The sequence below is a fragment of the Phyllostomus discolor genome, chromosome 2 (genome assembly GCF_004126475.2).
Source record: "Phyllostomus discolor isolate MPI-MPIP mPhyDis1 chromosome 2, mPhyDis1.pri.v3, whole genome shotgun sequence".
In the NCBI taxonomy this organism is placed as follows: Eukaryota; Metazoa; Chordata; class Mammalia; order Chiroptera; family Phyllostomidae; genus Phyllostomus; species Phyllostomus discolor.
In genome coordinates, this window is record NC_040904.2 from 8,255,078 (window position 1) to 8,280,113 (window position 25,036).

At 60.8% G+C, this 25,036-nt stretch overlaps 1 protein-coding gene across 5 annotated transcripts in view; it reads left to right on the top strand.

Moving 5' to 3' along the window:
- SLC37A1 (solute carrier family 37 member 1) overlaps positions 1–24,686 on the top strand; it is a 45,101-nt gene extending 20,415 nt beyond the window's left edge. For all 5 annotated transcript variants that reach the window (XM_028504570.2, XM_036017467.1, XM_036017468.1 and 2 more), the window contains 12 exons: positions 3,512–3,549; positions 7,058–7,132; positions 10,377–10,511; positions 11,214–11,304; positions 12,506–12,568; positions 13,064–13,149; positions 14,134–14,182; positions 15,288–15,361; positions 17,914–17,992; positions 21,510–21,607; positions 23,227–23,291; positions 23,762–24,686. In XM_028504570.2, the coding sequence (XP_028360371.1) occupies positions 3,512–3,549; positions 7,058–7,132; positions 10,377–10,511; positions 11,214–11,304; positions 12,506–12,568; positions 13,064–13,149; positions 14,134–14,182; positions 15,288–15,361; positions 17,914–17,992; positions 21,510–21,607; positions 23,227–23,291; positions 23,762–23,777 (869 nt within the window). In that variant the 3' untranslated portion in view covers positions 23,778–24,686. The remainder of the gene's footprint in view (positions 1–3,511; positions 3,550–7,057; positions 7,133–10,376; positions 10,512–11,213; positions 11,305–12,505; positions 12,569–13,063; positions 13,150–14,133; positions 14,183–15,287; positions 15,362–17,913; positions 17,993–21,509; positions 21,608–23,226; positions 23,292–23,761) is intronic.
- The last annotated feature ends 350 nt before the right edge of the window (positions 24,687–25,036 follow it).

Below are 25,036 nucleotides of genomic sequence, written 5' to 3' on the forward strand. Positions count from 1 at the left end.
CCTGGGAGGGGACCCCCACCCCAGCAGGGCTGTGGGGGCAGGTTGCTAGGAGAACAGGCTGTTGCTCAGGCCTGTGTGGGTGCGTGGTTTTCCTGGCTCTCACCTCACCAGGTGACGTCCTTCTTCAGGTATAGACTTCCCCATTAGCTGTATTTTCTGCCGGTTCCTGATTTCTGGAGGAACCGATGTTGGAATTCCTTCCACCCTGGCCTCCCCGCCGCAGCATCGGGCGTGCGTGGTTCTCCTTGCATCTGGGAGTCTCACGACTCCCTCGGGCCCGCCCGGGCCAGGTGGCTGCCGCTGCTCGCCGCAGCCCGGCTGCCACCCGCTGAGACGCACCTTGCCAGCTCATTCACTTTCTGATAACACACGTCCTGGACAGTGTTGTGGAACACGGCTCGACTTATAACCACGTATCTTAATTAGGGGGGAGTATCCATTCCAGACTCAGTACGAAACTTGTTTCAGTTGAACTCGAAGTTAATCTGTAAAACAGAGCTCCAGCAGGCCGAGAATTCTTAGTCACGCTAAGGCCAGGCAGGCTGGCGCTGCCGCAGCTGCTGCCTGTCAGGGCGTTCCTGTCCCACCAGCTTTCAGCCCTACCTTGTCACCAGAGTTCTGGGAAAGGTCGTCTGTGTCACCTGTTTTCCTGCAGGCTGCCTCTGCAGCACCTGGCGCTCTTGTTGCCTGGGCTCACCAGAGTGTTCCTTACACATTAGTCACCTGGAGCCACACTTCCTCCTCACTAGCGCAGGCCCCTGGGTGCCACGTGTGTGCTCTGACCGAAGTCTGGAGTCCGAGGGGGCTTTTGTTCTCTTCTCAACTCTGAGAGGCTGGTCCTGGGGGAGGGGGAACGACCCGGGAAATTGGAGTGTGTGGCAGGGGACGTGAGCTTGCTCGCTCGCCTGGCCTGGCGGCTCAGTGCCGATCTCCACTCGGCCTGGTCACCCTGGCCGGACCTTGCCCCCGCTCAGGGCGGGATTTCCAAGAATTAGGAAGTTTTGGTTTGGTCTTTGGTGATAAAACGAGAGCCTCTTTCCCGCCGAGCCGCCCTGCTGCCGTGGCTCCTGCGGGGTAGAGCGGTGGGGGGCGAGGCTGCCCCGAGTCTGAACGGAGGGCCCCCCTGGAGCCACCTCCCGTCGCTCCACTTCCGGTCACCTCTCGTCGTCGTCGTGCCTTCCTCCTGTCCCAGGGGTCCCCCTCTCCATGCACCGTGGGGACCTCGGAGCTCTGTCTTTCTCCCGCCTGGTCCCCTCTGGGGACAGGAACGCCATCTCTCAGCTTCCCCGGGCCCACCAGGCCCTAAGCAGTAGACCGTGCCTGGACGGTTGCCCTAGGAAATCTTACCTACATGGAGGGCCGAGGGGGCACATCTGGGCCTGGGCTTGTGCCTCCTGTTTCTGGGGTTCTCCTCGGCGGCAGGCCAGCCCTGACGGGGAGTCCCGAGGCCCCACGGCTGGGGCTGGGGCTGGGCGGGGCTGGGCGGTGCCGTGGGGCCAGAGGCCTGGCCACAGAGCACGTCCTGTCCTCCTGTCTCTGTGCTCTCGCCCCTCTGCCGGGTGAGGTTTCCCACCTACAGTCACAGCCTCCTGCCTCATCAGTAGTGTACTCAGAGCTCTGCAGGATCCCTAATGAGACCCCCGTTCCTGTTCCTCATGGTGCCTCCCAAAATTCCTTCCCACCGCCCCTCCTTCCCCGCGCACCCCTCTCTTGGCTGCCCGGCCTCGCATCGTGCATGTTTTGGGGAGCAGGGTGCTTGCTGAGCTCCGGTCTCCCACCACAGCCCTGGTCCTCCCAGCTTATCTCACCCGGTGCCTGGTCCTGGCAGTCACCTGCATCGCTGGGCTCTTCCTTGGATGGCTCACTGCTCCTGGAGGCCGGCTGTCCTTGTCACAGCGCCCCGCCAAGGCCGTCCCCAGTGCCTGGGTCTTGGCCCATGGACACCCGCAGGACTTGGCCTTTCTCAGCCTGCCCCCCAAGGCTCCCCATCTCCAGCCCCCCTCTCTGTGTCTCCCCGGGTGCGGCTCTGCCTCTGAAGGCGCGTCTGCACCCTGCATTCAAGTCTGAGGTCGACTCTTGTTTGCACTGGAAGGAAGACATCTCTCAGACTCTTCCTAATAGTTAATAAACACACTGCCTGAGGCTGTTCTTCTTCCGGGTCACAAAGGAGATACTTGGGAGGGGCAGGTAGGGAGTGGCTTCCCTGTCCCAGGCAGGGTTCCTGACTCCTGGAGCTCTGGGGAAAGAGCGTGGGGCTCAGGGTGCGGGCTGACCCACCAAGGTCACACAGTACGTGGGGAAGTGTGACCACGTGCCGGCTCACCCGCTCAGACGGTCTTACACTTGGCTCTGGACAGCTTGGGTCCTTGGGACGGGTTCTGGTGGGTTCGATTAAAACTATTTTTTTTTTTCATTTAGATAGTGATCTTTTTTAATTTTGTTTTTTTATTGATTATATTGGAGTGGCATTGGTTAATAGTCTCGTGGGTTTCAGGTATACAGTTCTAGAACACAGCACCTGTGTATGGTGTTGGGTGTCCCGCACCCCGATCAGGCCTCCTGTCGGCATTTCCTACCCCCACCCCCTACCCCCCACTCCCTGCCTGCTGTCTTCTCTCCGCCCCCGCCCCTCCCTCTGGTGATCACCGTACTTGTCTGTGTCTGTGAGTTGGGTTTTTTGTTTTTCCTCGATCCCTTCACCTTTTCACCCAGCTCCCCAACCCCCCACCCTTCTGACAGCTGTCAGTCTGTTCTCTGTAAATATGAGTCTGTTTCTGTTTTGTTTTTTAGTTTATCTTGTTCACTAGATTCCTTGCATCATGCATGCTTTGGGGAGCAGGGTGCTTGCTGAGCTCTGGTACTGGTCTTTCGCTGACTGTTGCAAAATAAGATTTTCTCCTTTTTCACAACCGAGGAGTATCCCATTGCTTGAATGTACCACAAGTTTTTTACCCGTTCCTCTGCTGGTGGGTGCTCCGGCTGCTCCCAGACCTTGGTGACGTAAACAACGCCGCTGTGAACTCGGGGGTGCACGCTTCTTTTCAAATTAGCGCTCTGGGCTCCTTCAGGTGGATTCCCAGGAGTGGAGTCGCTGGGTCACGAGGCAGCTCCATTTTCAGTTTTTTGAGGTAACCCCGTACCACTTCCCACAGCGGCCGCGCCAGCCTGCTCTCCCTCCGGCCGTGCGCGAGGGCGCCCTCTCCGCGTCCTCGCCGGCACTGGTCGTTGTCGGTTTGTTGGCGACGGCCACTCCGACAGGTGCGAGGTGACGTCTCTGGGGGGTAGTGACTGGAGCGTCTCTTCCCGTGTCGGCCATCTGCATGTCCTTTGGGGAAGTGGCTGTTCAGGCCCCTGGCCCGTTTTTTAACTGGGTTGCTTGGTGGGGGGTTTTTTGGTTTTGTTTTTTGGTACTGAGTACACGTATCAGGTGGGCCTTGTTTTGGTTCAATGTTCGTGTTGGGGGGAACACCCAGCCCTGGGTTCACACGTGGTCGCATGTTTGGTATTTCAGATCCGAAGGACATAGCCTGCTCTCCCACCCTGGTGGCGGTAAGGACTCGCTCTCTGCCTCATGGGTCTTCTTGGATGGTGTGTCGTCTGCCGGGTGTCTGATGACTGTCACAGTCTGGTCCTGTCTGCGCAGTGTCAGTGGGTAACAAAGAGTGGATGAGGGTCCCGCCCTCCAAATACTGGCAGTGTCAGGCTGGGTTAGAGACCTCGTGGAGGGCGACCAGAGGCCGTGCCTCAAGAGCAGTGGGGACACCCTGGCTTTCCCCTGGACGGACGTCGCCATGTGACTGCAGAGGGACGCGAGGAGTGAGCTGGCTGATGCCACTTCAGACTGCTGCCCACGCACGTCTCGTGGGTCGTCAGGACCACCCAGCACATCATCCACCTCTCCCTCGTCTGCAGCGCCTGCCGCCACCTGTCCCCTCTGACCTCTGCCCGTGCCCGGCTGGGGACGACTGGCCCGTGCTCCGGGTTACCGAGCAGATCCCCGGCCACGGAGGGCATGCGCCCTGCCCGCTCACACAGCAGGTCTCTGCCTTCCGGAGCCACTCGGTACACTTCCCGCCTGCCCGGGCCAGCCCTCCCTCCCAACAAGGAACCTCACCCCCACAGTCCACCTGCCCTGTGCTGTCAGCTTCCTGCTCCCCCGTGTCACTCCCAGCACGGGTGTCACCACCCACCTTGGACGTAGCCTCTGTCGCCCTCACACCAGGCCCCCTGCTTACCTTAGAGTGCCCCTCCCTGACTCCCCTAGGACCACTCACCTCCCCTCCCTTCCCCAGGCCACCCCATGGGAACCTCGTGCCAAGGGCCTCAGGAGCAGCAACTGATCACACGTGGTCAGGGCTCTGGCTGACCCACTCAGCCTGTCACTGGCATTTGACACGGTTCCTCCCGCCCTCCCTGACCGCTGTCTTCCCTGGGCTCCCAGACACCACGCTGGCCAGCTCTACACAGAGCGCTTGGCTGGCTGGCCTCCCTCCTGTGCCAGCCCCCCAATGTGGGGCATCCCCGGCCTGGTGCTTGGCCTCCTCTTTCCTCATTCATTCTTTCACTGCAAGACATTCCGAGCACGCCCATGTGGGTCGACCTTGAGTCCCTGCTGATACCCCCAGCACCGCCCCCTCCCCCGAGCCTTCTGGTCATGGATTCTACTGCCTACCTCATGTCCCCGGAGATGTCTGGCTGTCTTCTCAGAGTGAACGTGACCAGAGTAGATCCTTTACTTCCCCCCATCAACTTGCTAGGCCCGTGGCATCCGAGGTCTCAGGGAGCCCCACCCACCCCATGGGCACCCCGAACCTGGAGGAGTCATCCCAGCTCTGCCTTCCCTCTGCCCCTCAGCCTGTCCACCACCAGGTCTGTGTGTATATGTGGGATGCACACCCTCTCGTCACCTCCACGGCCCTGGTCCAGGTTGCCAGCACCTCCTCTGGGCCACTCGTCAGCCCCTAAAACAGTGCCCTTCTGCTCGACCAAACCAGCTCTTCCCACTGCGCCTGGGAAGCCTTCCCCGAAACGGGCGTCAGAGCATGCCGCTGCCCTGCTCACAGCCTATGGCGGACCCCCCTCCCCAGTCCACTCGGCGCAAACCCAGTTCCCCTGCCACCGGTCTCCCCACTATGAGTGAGAGTCCTGCAGGTGGGGCCCCACCTTGCTCCCTGAGATGCCCGGCTGCAGGGGAGGGGCCCGGGGCCTGCTCAGGCCGTCGGCTACCGCTGCAGGCCTCTGAGTGCAGTCACCTTGCAGAGAAGGATTCTGGTACCTTGCAAAAATAAGAAAACAAAATCCATTTTGCAAATCACTGCCTCCAAGAAAATTATTGCCATATGATCCTTAACTACAGTTGACATTTTAAAATGTTTTGAAAGCCATGTTTCTGCCACGATCTTGAATTTCAACATCCAAGCTTCTGTCGATCCACTTCTGGTCGTGCTGTGGGGCAGCCCAGAGGCGCGGCCACCTCTGGACCTGGTGCCGGGACAGCTGGGGTCGGAGGGCAGGACTGCTAACCCCTCTTCATGCCGGGCCCCAAAATTCAAGTGGCGGCAGACCTAACCAAGAAAGCTGAAACCATAAAACTCATAGAAGAAAATACTGGAGTATATTTTAATGACCTTGGATGAGACAAAGCCTTCTTAGATATGTTACCAAAAAAGGACAAGGGGTGGAAGAAAAAATAAATTGAACTTAATCTGAACATAAAACTTGTGCTTCGAAGCATGGCTAGAAAGTACAGCAACAACCCCCAGATGGGAGAAAATATTTCTAAATTTTTTAAAGATTTTATTTATTTATTTTTAGAGAGGGAAGGGAGGGAGAAAGAGAGAGAGAAGCATTAATGTGTGGTTGTTGGGGGCTGTGGCCTGCAACCCAGGCATGTGCCCTAACTGGGAATCGAACCTATGATGCTTTGGTTAGCAGCCCGTGCTCAATCCACTGAGCTACGCCAGCCAGGGCAATATTTCTAAATCTTGTACCTGGTAAGGGACTTGTATCTAGACTGTATAGAGGCTCATACAACCCAGGAATAAGAAGACAGTCCGGTTTAAAGATGGGCAACAGACTTGAATGGATATTTCTCCAAAAAAGTTACACAAATGGCCAGTGAACACATGAAAATCTCTTCAATGTCATTAGCCGTCAGAGGACCATAATCAGAACCATCGTGAGGTGCCACTTCATCTCCGCTGGGATGGCTGGAATCAGAGACAGACAATGACCCGAAACCCCCGTTCACTGCTAGTGAGGGTGTGAAATGCCGCGGCCGCTCCGGAAACCAGCCCGCTGCTCCTCACAAGCTTCGGGTGCTGCCCCGTGACCCGCCAGTTCCGTTCCCGGGTGCACGTTCGAGAGGAGTGAAAACGTGCCCGCGTAGAAACTCACACTCGAGTATTCATCACAGCGTGAATCCCGACGGCCGAAACGTGGGAACAGTACCTGCCAGGTGACGGGTAGACGGAGCTGCACATCCACGCAGCGGGCTGTTTTCCAGCGGTCAGCAGGCTGAAGTCCAAGGGCAGGCGCCACAGCGCAGTGAGACCCAAAAGCGCGGTGCTGAGGGAAGGAAGCCAGTCCCGAAGGCCACGCGCTGCCGGACCCCAGTGAATGCAGTGTCCAGAGTGGCAGAACCGTAGGGTCAGAACATGAGCCGGGGTCGAGGGCAGGCATGGGCCGAAGGAGGGGTGACTGCTCATGGCGACAGGTTTCCTTCTGAAGGATGACGAGAGGGTCCCCAGTCGGTGGTGGTGGTGGTCACACAACTCTGGGAACCGCGGAATCGTGCCCCTGGGTCCTGGGTTGTTCCTCAAGGAAAAAGTCCGTTGTCACCTTCTATCATCTGAGGGTCTAGAATTCACCTTCTGTCGTCCGAGGGTCTGGAACCTCGAGATTAAACACGTTCGCCTTTGTTTTATTTCGCTCGCCTGTCTTTCTTCCCTGGGTAGCGTTTCCGTGCGGGTAGTAAGCACCCCGCCGCAGTGAAGCGAGGTGTAATTTCTGGCTGTCGCCTCGGTGATTGCTCTGATTACATTTTTTTTTCTTCCAGCACTCAAAGAGCTATGAGAATGGCACGCACAGATTTAGACTGCAGAGGCCAGCCGTGCCCGACGAGAAGCTTCTGGTGAGTCGTGCGTGCCGCTGCTGCTGAGCAGGGAGTCAGGGTCGCCGCCTCGGGGGGCCTCCGCGCAGGCGTCCGGGGTCTCGTGTTTCTTCAGGGAAACCTGAATTTGCCCTTGTTAGGTTTCTTTGGGTAGCAGGCTGAGCTCACTTTAAATGTGGAAGCGAAATCTGAAAGTCATTCACTGGTTCAGCAAGTATGTGCAGCGTCGCATGCCGCAGGCGCTGGCCAGGGCAGTCCCCCAACCCCCCCGGGAGCATCAGTGACACTTCTCGCTCCCGTGGAGCTCCCGTTCTGGGGGCTGGGGTGGGGTACAGACAGGAAACACGCTTTCTACAGCAGTCAGTGCCGGGAAGACAGAGCCCGCTGGGAGAGGAGTGGGCGGGCCCTAGTCCAGGCCTGGTGGCAGGGGCCATCCCTAAGCAGGTGGCCCCGGATAGAGCTGTGAAGGCAACAAGGGGCGAGTCTGCACACACCTGGGGCCAGGGGGGCTCGAGAGGAGGGAGCTCAGGAGGCTGGGAATGCGAGGTGGGTGGCCCCAGAGATAACACAAAATGTCGTCTTCTGGCCCTCCGCCCTCCACTCCCCGTTTTACAGAAGAGGAAACTGAGGCGCAGAGATGCCGGGACCACACTGCAGCCCAGTGGTCTCCCACCTCTGCCTGGGCCTCCACCCCTGGCGTCTCAGGGCGCTTCCAGGGAGTGCCTCACGTCACCTCTGCTCCACCGACCACGCTGAGGCCCAGGGCATTTTAGATTTGGCTTTCAGTGGTGAAATTCTAAGCTGTTTTCTTTTTAAACCAAATCGTGTAAAGGCTACATGTAGTCAACAGGCTTCTAACCTCTTGTCATTTCTGGAGTCGGGGAAGTCTAAGGTCGAGGTGCCGGCACAGTCAGTGCCCGGCGAGGGCCCGCTCCGGTGTCTCTCCTCGGAAGGGCGGGTCCCAGCCAGAGGGCCCGCCTCCAGCACCCCTGCGGTGGAGACGGGGCTCCTCGCAGGAGGGGTCTGGGAGGAACTCGAGTATTTGACCCTTAGCATCGGGTCTTAATCCATGTCCAGGTGGCTTAGCCCTCCCAACTGTTATCAAAGGTTTACCCTTTCCTTCGATGCAAGGTTTCGGGCCCCTCGTTCTGGTGCAGCTGCTGACCAGTGAGGCTGGCCACATGTTTGGAGTGTGGGATCACTCTCTCCTTCTCTGTTCGTTCTGGGAGAGCCTGTGTACTGGTCTGTCACCGGGGAGTGACGCCGCTAGGGACCCCGGCAGGTCTGGTCTCAGGCCCGGCCACACCTCAGTGCGGACACTACCGGGCAGCTGTTGGCCCTGGTTCGTTGGTGTCCCTCCAGCGGGGGCCTCTGGGCACCACTCAGGCTCGGCCCTTGTGCTTGTGCGGTCGGGGAGCTCACAGGCTGCAGCGGCTCTCAGGCCGGCAGGCAGGGCGCCCCACCAGCTCAGCAGGATGCCCTGGTGTCCCCTTTCCCCGAGAGGCCCAGCTCAGCCCCACGGGGTCCGAGGCGAGTGCTCCTCAGCCCCGGTCCACGGCCGCCTTTCGAGGCCGCTGCTGCCTTCTCTGTGTGCCAGGCGTGGTTCCCAGTGACTGCCGCGGACATGCGGGAAGAGAAGGGGGGGGCGAGGCGGAAATACGGATGATGAGAAAGGGGCTCTGGCGTCACTCAGCCACGTGGCGGACCCTCTTCCAGTCCTCGTGGGTTGTATAATGGTTATCGTGGGGGCGATAGAAATTTGTCATCCTTATAGCCATGTGACCTGGTCACCCCGGCTTCTTGGAGGATCTTTCTGATTGGCTGACTCAACAAACACGGAATGAGCACCATGTGGGTGTTTACTGCTAAGGGTGACTCCACCTGTGGTGCAGCGGGGCCCCACGACTCCCCTTGGGGGGTGGACGGCTTCCTCTCAGAGGGTGGGGGCCGCTGGCACTGGTAGCAGGTGCGGTCTGCACACCCGGGCTGCCCAGAGCCCCGGCAGGTCCCTGGGCTTGGCCGGGGTGGAGACCTGTAGACGTGGTCTCCGAAACTGGCCCGCCGGTGTCGCTCGTGAGGGGAAGGCTCACCCCCAGCTCAGGCCGCAGCTCCTCGTCTCCACGTGCTTGTGTGGGGCTGGCGTCAGGAAGAGCATGCGCTTCCGAACTGGGGGTCTGCGCACTGCGTGCCCTTCACGCGGGGGCCTCGGAACGCACGGCACATGCGAACGTGTTTGCCCAAAGGCCAGCCCTCGAGACCCCGTCCTGGCAGAGAGCCGGCTTCCAGCTTCCCAGGATGGGGTCCCGTCCTGGGAGGATGCAGTTAAATTAACTGCATTTTGCACCCCACTGGCATGGGCGGCGTTGAGATAAGTGCAGTGCAAGCCGTTTGATCTCGTGGAAAGTCTGAGATGCAGAGAAACACCTTTAAGTCCTGCGCTCGGTAGTCCCGTCCCGAGGAGCGGATTCAGACCGTCTTGCGCGGCCTCGGGCCCCGCCCCGCGTTGTGAACCGCTGTGCTTTTGCTTCCATAATGCAAATCTGTCCTCTAGGAGTGTCCAAAACCAGGATTTTAAGAACATCAGGATTGGTTTATGAATATTAAAATAACGTGCTTCTGCTAATGTGTGTCCATTGTGAGCCCCTTGGAAAATACAGGATCATGAAAAACTTACTGGCATTTTCATAAAAATCACATGTAATTTCATCACTTGCTGATAACCATTACCACTTTAGAATTTAGTTTCTTTCTATAAATACATTCTATAGTTACCTAGTTACATATGTATATAGTCAACCATAAAACTATATTGAATATGTTATATATGAATATATTCCTTGAGATCATAGTGAAAATGCAGTCTTGAGTGGTATTTTATCATTTAATGTATCATGAACATTTTTCCATGTCGTTAGAATCTACAACTTTATTTACAGCTGCAGGATATATTATTAATAAGGGTGGACTTGACCACAAAATTGTGTGACATTCATTTCATCATTCAAGTAGTTTTTCGTCGCTCAGATTATTTTTCATGGACAGGTCCCTAGACTTGCTGGGTCCAGGGTTCTGCGTGTTCAGTGAGCGTTCCCTGAAACGTGGGGAAGCTCACGATGACAAAGTGACGACCCTGGTGAGGGTGTTCGCCCAGGTGTCCCCACGACTCCCCGGGGGGCACCCGGGCATCAGGAGTTCTGGCTGGGCTCCCCCAGCTGGGCTGGTGACCTCTCCTGTTCCTTTGTCTTTTCATGGGACGCGGCTCTAGGACCCGGAGACGCAGTGCCTGCTGCTGTCGGACGGGAAGCGCCCCATCCGCCAGAACCACGTGGTCCTCCTCCCGGCGGCCGACAGCGGGAGCAGCATGGCCGCCATCAGCTTCACGGGGGCCCTGAAAATCCCCGTGAGTACTTGCGCCTGGGGAGGGCTCCCGACAGGGGCATTGGCGCGCACTAGGAAAAGAAACTGGCCCGTTGGTGACTGAGCTGGCGTGGTGACACGCCGTGAGTCACACGCACGTCCTCACGGCGGGGGCCTGTGCAGGCACGCACTCCTGCCACTCCGGCATCACTTACACAGGCCAGGTGTTGTGTCTGCCACCCCCACCTAGGTGGGGGTCCCACGCACACACAGCGTGGGGAGCGGGAGCGCTTCGGTACCCCGAGTGATCCGCTTCTCACGCAGACTCCCCAGGCCATGTCTGGGGTTGTCGTCTCGCAAGTGCCGGCTCTTTCTAAAGGGACCTGACGTGGGACTGGGTGGGAACTAGGTGGGTCCCGCCTACGCCCTGCACTCCTTCAGCAGCCAAGGTTTCAGAGTGACGTGGGGCGAGTGTCACACCAGTGTGAACTTTTCCCGACCGAGCTGATGGGAAGACGTGGGTTTCCATCGGAAAGGGGAGCCGTGTGCTGTACAAGCCTGTCCCTCGATCCCGCCCCCAGGTTGCTCTGTGCAGCCCCAGGTGCCCTCCCCCTGCCCACCCGGTGGTGCTGACGCCAGACCAGAGCCGGGGGTACCTTACGGGAGTCAGGGAGTCCGAGATTCTGCTGTGCACTGAAACGAACCGTGACTACACCTTCCAGCTAAGCGCCTCTCTCTCTTTCAGGGTGTGGTCGAGTTCTCCCTGTGTCTGCTCTTCGCGAAGCTGGTCAGCTACACGTTCCTCTTCTGGCTTCCTCTCTACATCACCAACGTCGGTGAGTCCCCGGCGCCGCAAGCACCGGTGTTGGGTTCTGTGCGGTGGCCGTGATGGGTGCTCCCTTGGCCTGCGGGTTCCACAGACTTGGGAAGAAGAAGAGACACACGTGATGCATGATGACGTGCATCCAACCCCACGATTAGTGGAAATGTACAGACGAAGAGGGAATTGGGCCAGGCATGTTTTGTTGCCATGCTAACAACCTTGACAGGGGTGAAGGGATGACATGTTCCACCCCAGCCGTGGCTGCCAGCTCCAGGCGGCCCCTCCTGCTCTGGGGCAGCCTGCGCTTAAATGTGGGCGCCGCTGGACCTCAGGTCAGAGCGGCAGGCGAGCGGGAACAGAGGCCCTGGGGGGCTGAGCCAGTAAACGCTCTGTGACCTGACCTGGAGGTGGGTTCCCAGGGAGGAGCTCTCATCTGAGGGAAGAGGGAATGACAGTTTGTCTTACTGCCAAAGCCCAGCGGGGCTGAAGCTATAGGTTGTGGCCACCTGGGCCAGCTCCGCAGCAGCAGGAAAGACCAGGAGAGGGTCCAGAAGTTCTCGAGAGAAGAGATCCTTGAGTCCAGGGGCAGCAGCCTCTGCTGAAGGGGGATGGGGGGGTCAGGATGGGGCGGGGGGCAGGATGGTCAAGGACGAGGGATGGTCAAGGAGGGCCCTGAGCTTCTGGCTGTCCCCTGAGAGGCAGGCTGTGCTGCGTGGCACAGGCAGGTGACATGGGGGGTGCAGGTCAGCAGAGGGCAGACCTCGTGTTCCCAGCAGCGTCCCAGGGACCAGCAGAGGCGGACAGGAGCCCGAGACAGGAGGGCCGAGTCTCTCAGGGACAGAGGCGGAGGAGACAGTGGGGGGACCGGCACGTTCGCAGGGCCAGGGCCTGTGGGAGCGCCGGGGGCCAGGCGCAGGGAGCTCTGGGCAGTAGGTCCCCTCCCTGCCTGGTGACCCCACCTCCGTCCTGTGCTGCATGCAACTCCGCCCCATGGAGCCAGAGCGGGGCTACTGAGACGACTCAGCAGGGCCGTCCCTCGTTGCCGGGGCTGAGAGTGTTTGCTGTCGTCCTTCCTGCGTGTCCACCCATATGGGGGCTCCTTGTCTTCTTGGACTCCGCGTTAACTAGCCGCTCCCTGCTGTGAGTCATGCGCATGAAACAGAAGCGGGTGGCGTGGGGACCTCCTCTCAGAGACACTCCTGTCGTTCCAACAGACCACCTGGACGCCCAGGAGGCAGGGGAGCTGTCCACCCTGTTCGACGTGGGCGGGATCTTCGGTGAGTCCCTCGCCGCCGGCTCTGCCGCCGTGGAACCAAGCCTGTGAGCACCCGCAGCCCGGGCTCTCTCGGAGTGGGCTTGCTGCTGAGAGGCAATGTGTCCCCCGGGGTGCATCGTCTGAGTGGGCGTGTCCCCTCCTGCGCCCTGGGCCCTGCCTCTGAACAGGAGCGGGTGCTCTGTCAGGCGCACTCGGTGGGTGGCACACTGGTGGTGGTAGCATCCTAACAGGTGAGGGGGCTCCAGGGCCGACCTACAACCAGACCCAGACGCCCTCGCTGTCTCCCTGAGAGGTGCCCTCCGGGTCCCTCACGTCTGACCACGAGCACCCGGGCCCATCCGGAGGCCGGGGTTGCTGAGGCAGCTTCCTGCTGACGTGAAGGGGGATGTGGGGGAGGACGTCACTGTCTTCTTGCTGCTGCCCTGTGCTCCACTTCCCTCCATGGGACCCCGCCCAGGGAGGCGAGCGCCTCAGGCCCCGCCCCTCCGCTCTGCAGGCGGGATCCTGGCAGGGGTCATCTCCGACCGCCTGGAGAAGAGGGCCTCCACCTGCGGGCTGATGCTGCTGCTGGCCGCGCCCACGGTGCGTCTGCCCCACCCACCGCCTCTGCCTCTGCGAACGGCGCCCTGCCCCTGCCGCCCCCACCCCCGCCCTGCCCACCAGCACACGCTCTAGGGTTGGGCCCAGCTCGCTCCGTGCTAGCTTCTTGGTTTCTGGGGACTGCCCGTCACCCCAGAACCTCCTTCAGCAAACCCATGGGCCTGCAGAGCCCCCAGGCCCTCCTGGGCCAGCCTCCCCGGCCCCGCTGCAGGGCAGGGCCCTCCCCTGGACTCCCACTGACCCTCAGGGCCCCGAGGCCATCGCCACCTCAGCAGCGCTGACCCCGCCCCATGTTCACAGCTGGGTCCCAACCGCCCTTAAGGATTCAGTAGAGCACGGCCTCGGGCAGGCGCCTCTCCCTCTGTGGCTCAGCTGCTCCCCTGCAGAATGGGGGTGACGACAGCCCTTCCCATTGTCAGTGCAGGCTCGAGTGCAGCGTCGTGTCGTTACTGTTGTTTTTCCAACAATACTACATACAATGCTGTTTCTCGTCAACCTGCATGACAATTATTGGGACATCGGCCACTGCACTGGGCTGTGATTGTCCCCAGAATAAGCCTAGTTTTCAGTCATCTTGGGGTGGCGGACACCGCCCCACACAGACATTCAAAAGAATTTTTACTGAAGAACTGACTGTGTGTGTCTCCCCCACACCGCCCCCCTCAGAATCCCACTCCCCAGGCGCAGGCGTTGGGACAGACGGCCCGAGGGGGAGACGGTTAGGCTGGGGGGGAACTGCCCCCAACCCGTCCTTCTGCCCCAGGAGCTCAGAGAGGGAGGCGCCCAGGTCCCCCGGCTCAGCGAGCACCCTCGGGACCCGCGTGCCTGGGACAAGGCCGGTGGCTTCTGTCTGGGGCTGTCCCCCGGCTGGGTGGCTGCCCGAGCGTCCCCTGCCCAGTGGGTCCCAGGCAGCCGCTCCGCTGCGCGTAGCAACCCGTTGCCGTCGCCCTGTCTCGCCCGCCACAGCTCTACGTGTTCTCCACCGTCAGCAGGATGGGCCTGGAGGCCACCGTAGGTGAGTCCCCAGGCCTCGCCCGCCTCTCACACACGTTTCTGACCAGACAGCTCGGGGAGCTAGAGTGAAGGTTAACAAAGGAGCATATAGCTCATGCGACTGGAGCATGTGGTGTGGCTAAAATAGCCCCCGTGTCCCCCTTCAAGTGGGGCCGTTCGTTGAGAGAGGCCTCCCGCTCCCAGGCACAGGGCCTGACCCTCTGCAGGTCTGAGAGTGACCCCGGGAAGGTGCAGGCCACCTGGCCCTGGGCAGTGATAGGCCTTGAGTGCCCGGTGGCAAGGAGCCGCTCCCAGGAGCCAGATGCCACCCCGGAGGCAGCAGGCTGCACCCCTGGCAGGTGAGGGCGGGCCAGAGCAGGGTGGGTCAGGCGCCCAGCCCGTCCTCCCAGCTGGCCCCTGTGGGCTGCCGTTCAGGGGCAGTTGCGTAACACTGGAGGACTATTTTTACCTTAGGGCTCTGACACTGAGAAATAGTGTTTCCGCCCTGACAAGCCAGCAGTGGGGACCGGGAGGGACACAGGCCGGGTGAGCTCCTGCTGGGAGTTCCCCAGAAGGCAGGCTGCCGACAGGGCTGGGGGTGTGTCACCGAGTCTCCTGCCGCCCCGGGCCCCAGAGCCGCTGCGCAGGGCACTGTGAACTAGAGGACGGCCTGGGAAAGCAGCTGCGTTTCAGAACTGGGCACCGCCATCCCGCCTCGGTCCCCTTGAGGGCGCAGAGCGGAAGTCCTTTCCGCCGCAGATGAGGCTGTGTCTGGTGGCAGCCGACACAGACGACAGGGAGCCTCTGCTGCCCCAGGTCACGCGTGTGCTCGCACACCAGGTGCTCGCCCCCTCGGCGCGTCAGCAGCTGCTGTCCGTTGAGGGGGAGGCATGCGGTTCCGGACTCCGGCCGGGCTTGCCAGAGGTGTCTTGGGGCAAGTCTGAAGGAAGATGCTTGTGACGGTGGCCCTGGCAGTGAGCCCCACGGGGTGTGGGGGCCACCTTTCCAGCATCCACTGGGGCCAGGACCCACTCATGATGCCAGGGTGCCCACCTCGGGGGTTGCTGAGACGGTGGAGGCTCTCCCTGTGGTGCCCCCTAAACACCCCTGGTTTCCGGTCCCCACAGGCATGCTGCTGCTCAGCGGAGCCCTGGTCAGCGGGCCCTACGCGCTGATCACCACCGCCGTCTCTGCTGACCTGGTGAGTGGCTGCTCGGCTCAGCACGCAGCCGGGGGGCCGGGGGGCCGGGGCGGGGCAGGTGCTGCGGTGGTGGCCACCTCCTCCACTCGTGACAACGAGGGTCCCTACCAGGGCGGCGGTGTGCTTATAGAAGCCCCACTTTTGGAGGTGGGTAGTATCTGTCCTTCTAGGAATTTCCTAAGCACATAAGGAGAGATGGAAGTCCCTGTTGTACAAACAGGAGGCTGCCTGGGGCCGAGGCAGAGTGAGGTCGGCTCCTCCCCTGCGCCCAGGCCACTCTGGGTGCCCACCTGCCCGACCCTCTGCTGGTGTGGGGACTGCAGGTGAGCCAGATGGGGTCCCAGCCCTGGGAGGGCCTGTTCCAGAGAAGACACTGTCCTGGTAAAGAAATAGTCCCCATGCAGGACAGTAAATGTCCACACGGTGGTGGCAGGAACCCCCCTCGGCCTTGGGGTCCGCAGGGACCGCTGACCCTTCTTCCTGGAGGAAGGGCTGCTGACAAGGTGACTCCCGACCGTGGGGACCCCAGCTCAACCCCAGAGGAGGCAGGCACCTCTCAGCTCCCCGGCACGGAGGACCGGCACGACGGTCACCCCCTGCAGGGAGCGCAGCGCGGAACACAAGTCCCCGTTTGCAAGAGGTTTTCACGGGTGGACGGGGAGAGGAGACGTCTCCTGTGCAGAGGGAGGGCCCCTTGCAGACACCCCCCTCAGGAGGGGGCGGACCCTTCCTGCGGTGGGCTGTGCCTGCCGCCTCCCTCCACAGGGGACGCGCTGGTGGGGCACAGTAACGTGGCTCAGAGAGACCCGACAGACCCGGCCTCTGCCAGCGGGTCAAGGTCGGCGCCAGCAGTGAGGGGCACGTCCGTCCACGTGCCCTTGTTGGGAAGTGCCGGAAGTGGCCCCTCACACCGGCAGTCTCCCTCCCAACCCCTGGCCACGCTCAGACTGTCGGGGGCGTCAGTGACGAGGGGACCCAGGGCAGCTGTCACAGCCGAGCGGACCGAAGGAGACATGTGAATGTGCGGTGGTTTTCTGGATGGGGTCCTGGGGCAGAAAAAGATGAGGTTGAATGTTAGATAAGAAAACCAGTTATATCCGAACAAAGCATAGACTTCAGTTAGTAGCACATCAGTACTGGACGGTTCGTTACAGCGAATGGAGCCTGACAATGAGAGATACTGGCAGAGGGCGGCCAGCAGCACTGGGCATTGTCTCTGCAAACTTTCTGCGAACCTAGGACTGCCCCGCCACTGAAAGGCCCCCAGAAGTCCGTGCCTGTGGGCAGGGTGGCCAGGCTTCTCCGCCCTCTGGGTCCTGAGACCCTGGGGCCTTCCCACTGGCTCCAGCTGGCTCTTCTCTTTGCACCTCTCCAGTCCTCCTAGAGCCGGACCCAGAAGCCCCGCCCCCACTCACCCTGCTGCTTAGAAACCACAGCAGGACCGTCCCCCCGCGGTCCTCATGAGGTCCTTAGGGCCCCAGCCACGCTTCTGCCTCCACTCAGCCCCGTGTGGCTGACCAGCCGCTCTCAGTCCTGCGGGGCACCGGGGCCCTGTGCCCACCACAGTCAGCAGGGAGAGGTGGAGCCCAGAGGTGCTGGACGCAGGGCTCTCCCCGTCTGGGTCAAGGGAGTGCTCCTCAAATGGCCTCTGTGAGTGCGTCCTTGCTCCCGTCTGCATGGGTGCAGAGAATTCCAGAAGGGTCCACACCAGACCCCGGGCAGTGGTCTGCCCCGTGGGATCAGAGGGCAGAGCAGGGACTTGCACTTCCCTCCCTCCCAGACTCCAGAAGGTGCGGATCACGGGTGATCGTCCCTGTGCGTGCACGGTTTATTTTACGCACGTGTCCACCTGCACAGTCATTCACTTTTATGAGCTTTGACGTATTCTTGTAGTTCTAGGTTTCTAGGCGTTGTTTCCTGACGTCTTTCCTCTTACTGTCTTCAGCTGGTGCTTCTTCCCCTCCCCCCACCCCCACTCACCTTATACGTGTGGACTTTTGCAAAGCAGAGCTCGTGCTGGCTTGTCATCTGGGACTTGTGTCCCCTACGTGGGTCTCGTGGGTCCTGCCCTCTTCCCCACCCCCCGGCATTCGTCACCAATTAGGCTTTTAGGTCCTGCAGAGCCATCTAGCGCGTCACAGAGGCCCCCAGCAGAAATGCGGGGGTGGACGCTAATGCTGTCCTGGCTTAGGGACAGGGCATGCGTGTCCTTCATCCCCCTGTCTTCCTCGGTGGCTGGTTGGCGCCTCAGTGAGGACGATGATTGTGCTGAGTGTCTGTTTATATGGAGAGAATTCGAAGAGCCCTTTAAGCTAGAATATGTTTGAGCAAGTATTTCTGATGACTTCTGACTCGTAAAAACCCCAGAAGCTTTGCCCACCATCCCCAGGTAAGTCTGGGTGGGCGCAGGCTTCATTTTCCCGCGGAAGACACCCCACGTCCCGAACTGCTCTGCGGAGATGCTTGTGTGAACTGTCCCGTGGAGGGCGTGCCCCTCACGTGCCCTTGATGCTGCTGGGACAGGCCTCACGCGCGACCTTCCCCCCCTCCAGGGGACGCACAAAAGCCTGAAGGGAAACGCCCACGCCCTCGCCACCGTGACCGCCATCATCGACGGAACCGGGTCTGTAGGTACGTGGGCGCTCTTAGCTCTCGGAGCTCCCTGTGCTCCCCGGGGAACCACGTGGCCACGTCCTAATTAACGGATGCCACGATTCCAGTTGCTTTGGTGATACTAGGGTCCACTGGCCTTCTTAAAATATGAACAGGTCCAAAGCGTGTGCGCGCCCAGGGGATGTGGGTGCGTGGCACTGTCTGTCCTCGTTGGTCAGATGGCTCTGGAGACAACGTGGCCGTGCGGCCGGTTGGCATTAGTTTTCGCCAAAGCCGTTGGTTGCAAGCTATGGCCAGGCCCTTGGCCCTCTCATCTAGTGACTCTTCATCACTCCTGTCTCCAGGACAGAATCTTACTCAGATGCAAATGACAGGCCCTGGCTGGCGTGGCTTGGTGGGTTCGGCTTTGTTCCATAAACCCAAAGGTCGTGGGTTTGATTCCCCATCAGGACACCTGCCTAGGTTGCAGGTTCGGTCCGCAGTCAGGGCGCATGGGGGTGGCAACCAATCAATGTTCTTCACACCGATGTTTCTCTGCTTTTCTTTTTTCCTCCCTCTCTTCCCCCCACCGCCCTTCTCCCCGCTCTGAAATCAATGAGCCTATCCCGGGGTGAGGATTTTAAAAAGTGTAAATGACAGGAAAGCTAATGGGTCCCCAAGCATGCCAGACTCTGGGCTGTAGCACCCTTGTCGAGGTTCTCCGAGACAGTTCAGTGTTGTAGTCTGAAGGGCAGGAAGGTGCTAAAAGACAGAACTCACCCCCAGAAAGGGGCGGGTGGCAGCTGGTAAAACGCCGGCCTGATCAGAAGGCTGGTGGCAACGGGCAGCGTCCTTGACCTTTCTCAAGGTTTCACGCACGCCGTGACCACCCCCCGCTGCAGGTCCTGGAGCCACCTGTGCAGGCCCTTGGCTGCCCACCGTTGGGAAGTTCGGGCTCAAGCGTCTGTTGTGCCCCAAACCGCGGCAGCCCCGTGTCTGTCTTCGCCTTCGGTTCCTTCCTTTTGCTGGGTCCAGGGGTGACTTTGAATTGGCTGCATGGTGTTCGTGGTCACCTCTCTGAAGTTTATTTTATTATTATTTGTTAAATTTTATTTACTTGTTTTTAGAGAGGGGGGAAGGGAAGGAGAAAGAGAGACAAGCATTGGTAGAAAGAAGCATTGATATGCGAGACAGACGTGGATGGGCTGCCTCCCACACACCCGTGTGCCCTGACCGGGAATAGAACCGGCGACCCCTTGGTTTGCAGGCTGGCGCTCAGTCCACTGACCCACGCCAGCCAGGCTCTGATGTTTATTTTAAAGTGAGACCATTCCCTTTGTGGGGGACCCTCTGGGGGTGGGCAGACATGTCCAGAAAAAGGGAGGTGGGTGCTCTGCCCCACGGCACCTGCAGGGCGGCAGACTCCCCTGAGTTGAGCAGGCCCGCTGTCCTCCCCGGCTGGCATAGCCCATGGGGAACTTTCCATACCTGGAAGCCGCGGGCTCGGTCAGAAGTCAGGGCCCCTGGGCTGAGCTCCACCCCAACGGACTGGGCCTGGGCACAACCGGCTCTCTGGCTCCTGTCTGTCCACAGAGGCCTTTGTGAGCCAGCCCAGTGCCCCCCCAGCGCCCTGTGAACCCCGTTGTTAGAGCCCCTGTTAGAGCTGCCAGGCCCCTGTCAGAAGCCCCTCTGCATGAGAGGGCACACCCGCTGCTGCCCTCCACAGTAGCGGGACCACCTGGAGTCTGGAGGAGGCGCCCCCACTGCCCACAGGGGGTGCGGGCCCAGCTGCCAGCATCTGTCACATGCGGGAGGGCAGGCGGCGGCCTGGTGGAAGCTGACGGCCTTCCCTGCATTGCCCTGTGCTCAGCGGCTGCTGCATCCTCGCTCCACCCTGGCCCTGGCGTCCGGAGCCTGTCGTGCAGATTCTCCAAAGGCTAAGCTGCTGCTCCCCTGCAGGGTCGGGGGCAGGAGGGGTGTCACTGAAGTAGTGACATTGGGGGGAAACCCAGGATCAGAGGGGAGCAGGGGGACGTATCAAACAGTACTTCGTGCAAGGTCACAGCCGACTCCCGCCATCCCACCCTGCCACCGCCCTGCCTCCTGTGCTGGGGTGGGCCTGCCTCTGAGCGGGGAGGGGGGGGGGGCCTGGCCGGCTTCCTCCCGGCAAGGAAAGTGGCGCCTGTGTCTGTCGTCACACCCCGTAAAGCCCAGCCTCCAGAGACGGGTGCCTTCTCCCATCTGCCCCTCTCTTTGTGGGTTTATAATTTTTTTTAATATTTTTTAATTTTATTTTTAGACGGGGGAAGGGAGGGAGAAAGAGGGAGAGAAACATCCATGTGTGGTTGCCTCTCACATGCCCACCCCCCCACTGGAGACCTGGCCCGAAACCCAGGCATGTGCCCTGGCTGGGAATCGAACTGGCGACCCTTTGGTTTGCAGGCCAGTGCTCAGTCCACTGAGCCACACCAGCCAGGGCTCTAAATTTTTTAATTCAATCGCAGTCCATTTTGTGGTCTTTGAGAGGTATAGAACAGCCTACTGTGTGTACCAGGAAGTTCTTCTGAGACTTAGAAGCAAACATGCAGTCGCTTCTCAGATTATAAAGGCAGCGAGTGCCCTTTGCAAGCACTCGACAGAGCGTCAGTGCCTGAGCAGTAAGGGGAGAGCCCCTCGTCGCCCCCGTCCCCGAGAGCAGACCTCCGTTCACGGCCTGGCGTGGACGCTCCACGCTTCTCCGCTCGCCAAACAGGGCACCACCCACACACGCGTCTCAGCTCAGCCCAGCCCCCTGCAGGAAAGTAAGTCACCAGACCACGGCCACAGGCATGCTCGCTCGGCTTTCGGCATTTTGAGGAATATTTGCTTGCTTTTTTTTTTTTATTTTGTCATAATTTCAGACTTAAGAAAAGTTGCAAACGAGTACAAAGAACTCACACTATGTTTGCCTTATCTCCCCCACGTTCTGACACACACGCATTTATAACACACACGTGCACATACATGCACACGTACGGCTACACATGCATGTTTTTTCTGAACCGTGGAAGAGCGCGCCACAGGCCTGCCGCCCCCTCCCAGGAGCTGCGCGGCCAGTGTGTGCTCCCCGGGAGCGGGCGGCTCCCTGGCGCAGCCACCGCACGGCGAGCCGACTCCGGACGCTGCCGTCGGCACAGGATCGGGGCCCCCAGACCGCGCTCGTGCTTCTCCGCATAGAGTTGTCATAGCGTTAGGTCCAGGTTTCTCTAGGGTAGCGTTTCAGGTGGGAGGACTCGGTCAAAAGAATGGACATTTTCATGTCAATGCGTACTTCAGCCTCGCTGCTAAAAGAGGGCTGTGCGAGTCGCGCCCTCGGCAGGACCGAACGTCATTACGCTTCTCACCACCCCTCACCGTCTGACAGGTGACAATGACACGGGACGGTCTTCACGGCTTTCGCTTAATTGTCACTGAGGGCGCGAGCGCCGTCCTGTGTCTCTGCTGGGCTTGCGTGCTGCAGGCGGTCAGGTCCCCGGCGGCTCCTCACGCAGCAACGTGCCTGCTTGCCTCGTTCCAGGAGCAGCCCTGGGCCCCTTGCTGGCCGGGCTCATCTCCCCGTCCGGGTGGAACAACGTCTTCTACATGCTCATGCTGGCAGACGCCTGTGCCTTACTGGTAAGTCTCGGGGCCCTTCCCAGCAGCCTTCCTGCGCTGTCGGCCAGGCTCTGGTGACCCCCTTTCCCCTGGGTCCCTGCGGCTCTGCGGGGCCAGCCCAGCTTCCCTATACGCCGCCGTCCGAGACCCTGTTTCTTTCCGGTCTAAGCCGAGGGCAGCGCAGACGTGAGTCATCTGCTGCAGGCCGCGGCAGGCGGGAGGGCAGGGGGGCACCACACGGGGGCCCCAGCTGTGGGTCCCGGCCCTGCCGCCTGGCGGCCTGGGGGACTGTCCATGGCGTGTGACCGGGCTGTCACACGCATGGGCTGCCCCTTGCCAGTTCACACCGACACCCAGAGCTGGCGGGTCCCCTCCTGTCGGGAGTAGTGCACAGACCAGAACGTGCGTCACATCCGGGTTCCTTCGGAATCATTGCTGCTGTTGATAGCGTATCCCGCACCCGCCTGTGACAAGCAGCGTCTTCCTGTTTTTCCTTGCTCGTAATGGTCCGCTTTTTATAATTATGAGCCACTTCCTTCTAACTCTTCGCATTCAGGACTTGGTGGGGTTAATGTTGCTGAGACACCAGCTTCAACTCAGCAGGCCGTGCTAGTAGCTGGAGATCAGGGTTCAAACTCACGCTGATCCACTTATCTGACACAATGATGTCGCTGCCGGCCCTGCTCTCGGCACCGGCTGCGCTCCCACCCCCACACTCCCGCCGAGATTGCAGAGCCAGAGCGCTGCCCTGGGTGGAGCGAGGCAGCCAGCCGCGTCTTACCTGCGGGAAAGCCTCCTCCCTCTAGTCTGAGCTCACACGGCACAGGCAGGATTCTGAGCTCCACCTCGAACCTTAAGCATCTAAGGAAACACATGTCCTCGGGGGCGCGCAGTGCCCACTGTGTCTACCAAGCAGGTCCGCCAGAAACAGGATGTCCTGCAGGGGTTGTTTCAAAGCCCAAGGCACTGCCCACCATGGGGGGCGGTGGGATCTTCTCAGGGCGCTGGGGTCACCCCAGGGAAACACTTGCACAGAAAGTTACATGTGGGGCGGCACTCAGTCATGCGTCTGGACCTGTGACCTGGCTCTGAGCCCTTTCAGCAGGAAAAGGGCCGTGGAGGAAAAGGGCCAACCGAGGGAGGGGCCAGTGCCAGTTTGCCCGCCAGCAGCAGCGGCTCGCCCGTGGCCCGAGGGTGGGGCTGTTCCGAGGACAGCCTGCTCAGCCCCCCGAGGCCCGTGCCCACTCACCTGGCCTTCACGGTCGCCTGCACGGCTCTCTGGTCCCCCCCCTTGTGCCACCGTGGCTGGGGGTCACCCTGTCCTTACTCTCTTTTCCCAGTTTGGATGTCTGGTGATTGGGCCCATTTCATGGTAAACGTCCCTCGCACCCGAGGGTCATTCAGGCTCAAATCTGCCCTGACAGCCTTGTTGCCAGGAGCGTCCCCCCTCCCTGCCCCCCGACAGTGACCCGCAGGGCGTCGGCAGCGGCAGCCCTGCAGCGGGGGAGGGGGCAGGCCTCCCGCTGCTGTGGGCACGGGGCTGCAGAGGGGGCAGGGCCGAGCCTACGAGGTGACCGCAAGTGCTGCCGGCACCCGGGGCCCTGCCCTGACCAGGTGGCCTTGTCTGTGTTTGGGTGCAGTTCCTTATCCGCCTCATACACAAGGAGCTGAGCTGCCCAGGGTCGGCGACGGCGGACCAAGTTCCGTAAGTCCCCCCCACCCCCCGCCCCCGGGCCCCTTCCCCCAGTAATTAGAGCCGCGCGGCTCTGGAACGTCACTCAGGCTTATCTGCCTCCCGCACCTGGCTGTCCCTCCAGGAGGGAGGGCGGCTGGCAGCTTCCCTTTCATCTGGCCTAACAAATACCTCAGTGGGTGTGATCCTGGCAATCTCTCCTCCCGATCTGAGAGTCTGAGAGCGCGATGGGGAGGGAAATTGCCTCCTTTGTCCCCGGGAGCTTGGCTTTCTGACACAGGTGGCGGCAGCTGCAGCGCTCAGCCTGGCCTGCCCTGTCTGCTGTGTCCCCGAGGCTGGGGCGGGCGGCAGGACCACTGCCCAGGGGAGGAGAGCTGGGCTGGGCTGGTGGGGCTGGTGCGCAGGGCAGGGGTTGAGCGCCTGCCCTCTGACCGCCGCTGTCTGTGTCACCCACCGGCTGCCGTGTCGCCCTTTTCTCTCAGGTTTAAGGAACACTGACCTCCGGGTCCTGCGGAGGGAGGCTGGGCCTGTCCTCCACATGCCGCCGTCCTCCAAGGGAAAGTTCGAATAGAGGACCCTGGGTTTGTGTTGAAAAGATTGACTTACTCTTGCCTTTTGCACACGCACCTGGAAGAGACACAGAAGCCACCCTGAGAATTCCTGGTACTGTTTTAGACGAGCCGTGGCGCTGGGGACAGCGCTGAGGACACACTGCCGCCGCCGAGGCTGAGCCCGGCCCAGGCGGCGGGCGCCTGGCAGGGGCTGCTGGGAGGCGCTCAGGTGCCCTCCACCTCTCAAGTACCTGGGGCAGAGTCTCAGATCGGGGTGAGCACCACGCTGGCGGGGGCTCCGAGGACACCGGGACATGCCGTGTGGAAGACAGTCCGGGCACATACAGCAGCCAGCGAAGAGCCACCTCCCAAGGACAAGACCCTGACAACCGGGTCAGAAACACACACAGAACCTAGACCCGCCCCCTCACCTGAAGACCCCGGCAGTTCCCCCTGCTCTGTGCCCACTTGAAACCATGGTGACCGGTGAGCAGTGACAAAGCCGTCCAAGCCCATGTGGGTCAGAGGCACCGGACACCAGCCCCGGAGCCCCCGAGGGACTGCCGCCCTCCCGGCACCGAGGGCCAGCCGCTGCTGGTCTCCTGCAGGGGGGCGCCGGTAGCGGGCGGGTGCCCAGTGCAGAGTTTGTTCCACTCCACGACGCGCCAGCCTGGAACTTGGCGCTGCGCAGCCCCGAGCGGGTTATTTATTGAGACATGCGCTGCACCGCGGAAGCCCCACACACACGGCGGTGCTCGTTATTTATTCGGGCCGGCCGGCCCGCGGCTCCGCAGCCGCTGTTTTCTCGTCATCGCCTAGGAGGATCCTCATCCGCCCTCGGAAATAAAGTGTTTTGGTTTTTTAAAAAAACGTGGAATGTTGGTTGTTCCTGCTCCCGTTTCCATTATTTTAGAAAAAGAAGACTGTGGACTAGAACTGCTCGTTCTTGGTTTTCCCAGTTTTCTCCAGCGGAAACCGTTCCCACCGGAGCAGGGCCCAGCCGCCCGAGCCCTCGCGGGCCGGAGGCGCGGGGACGCAGCCCCGGAGCAGGCCCTGTCCACGTGGAGGCCAGAGGCCACGCGTGCCCCAGACACAGGACGTTTTGGGAAGCCTGCGGTGTCTCAGGCACGTCCCGAGATTGTCCTCCACGGGGAGGGGTCACACCGGGAGCAACAGCGGCGGCACTGAAGGTCACACAGGCGAGCG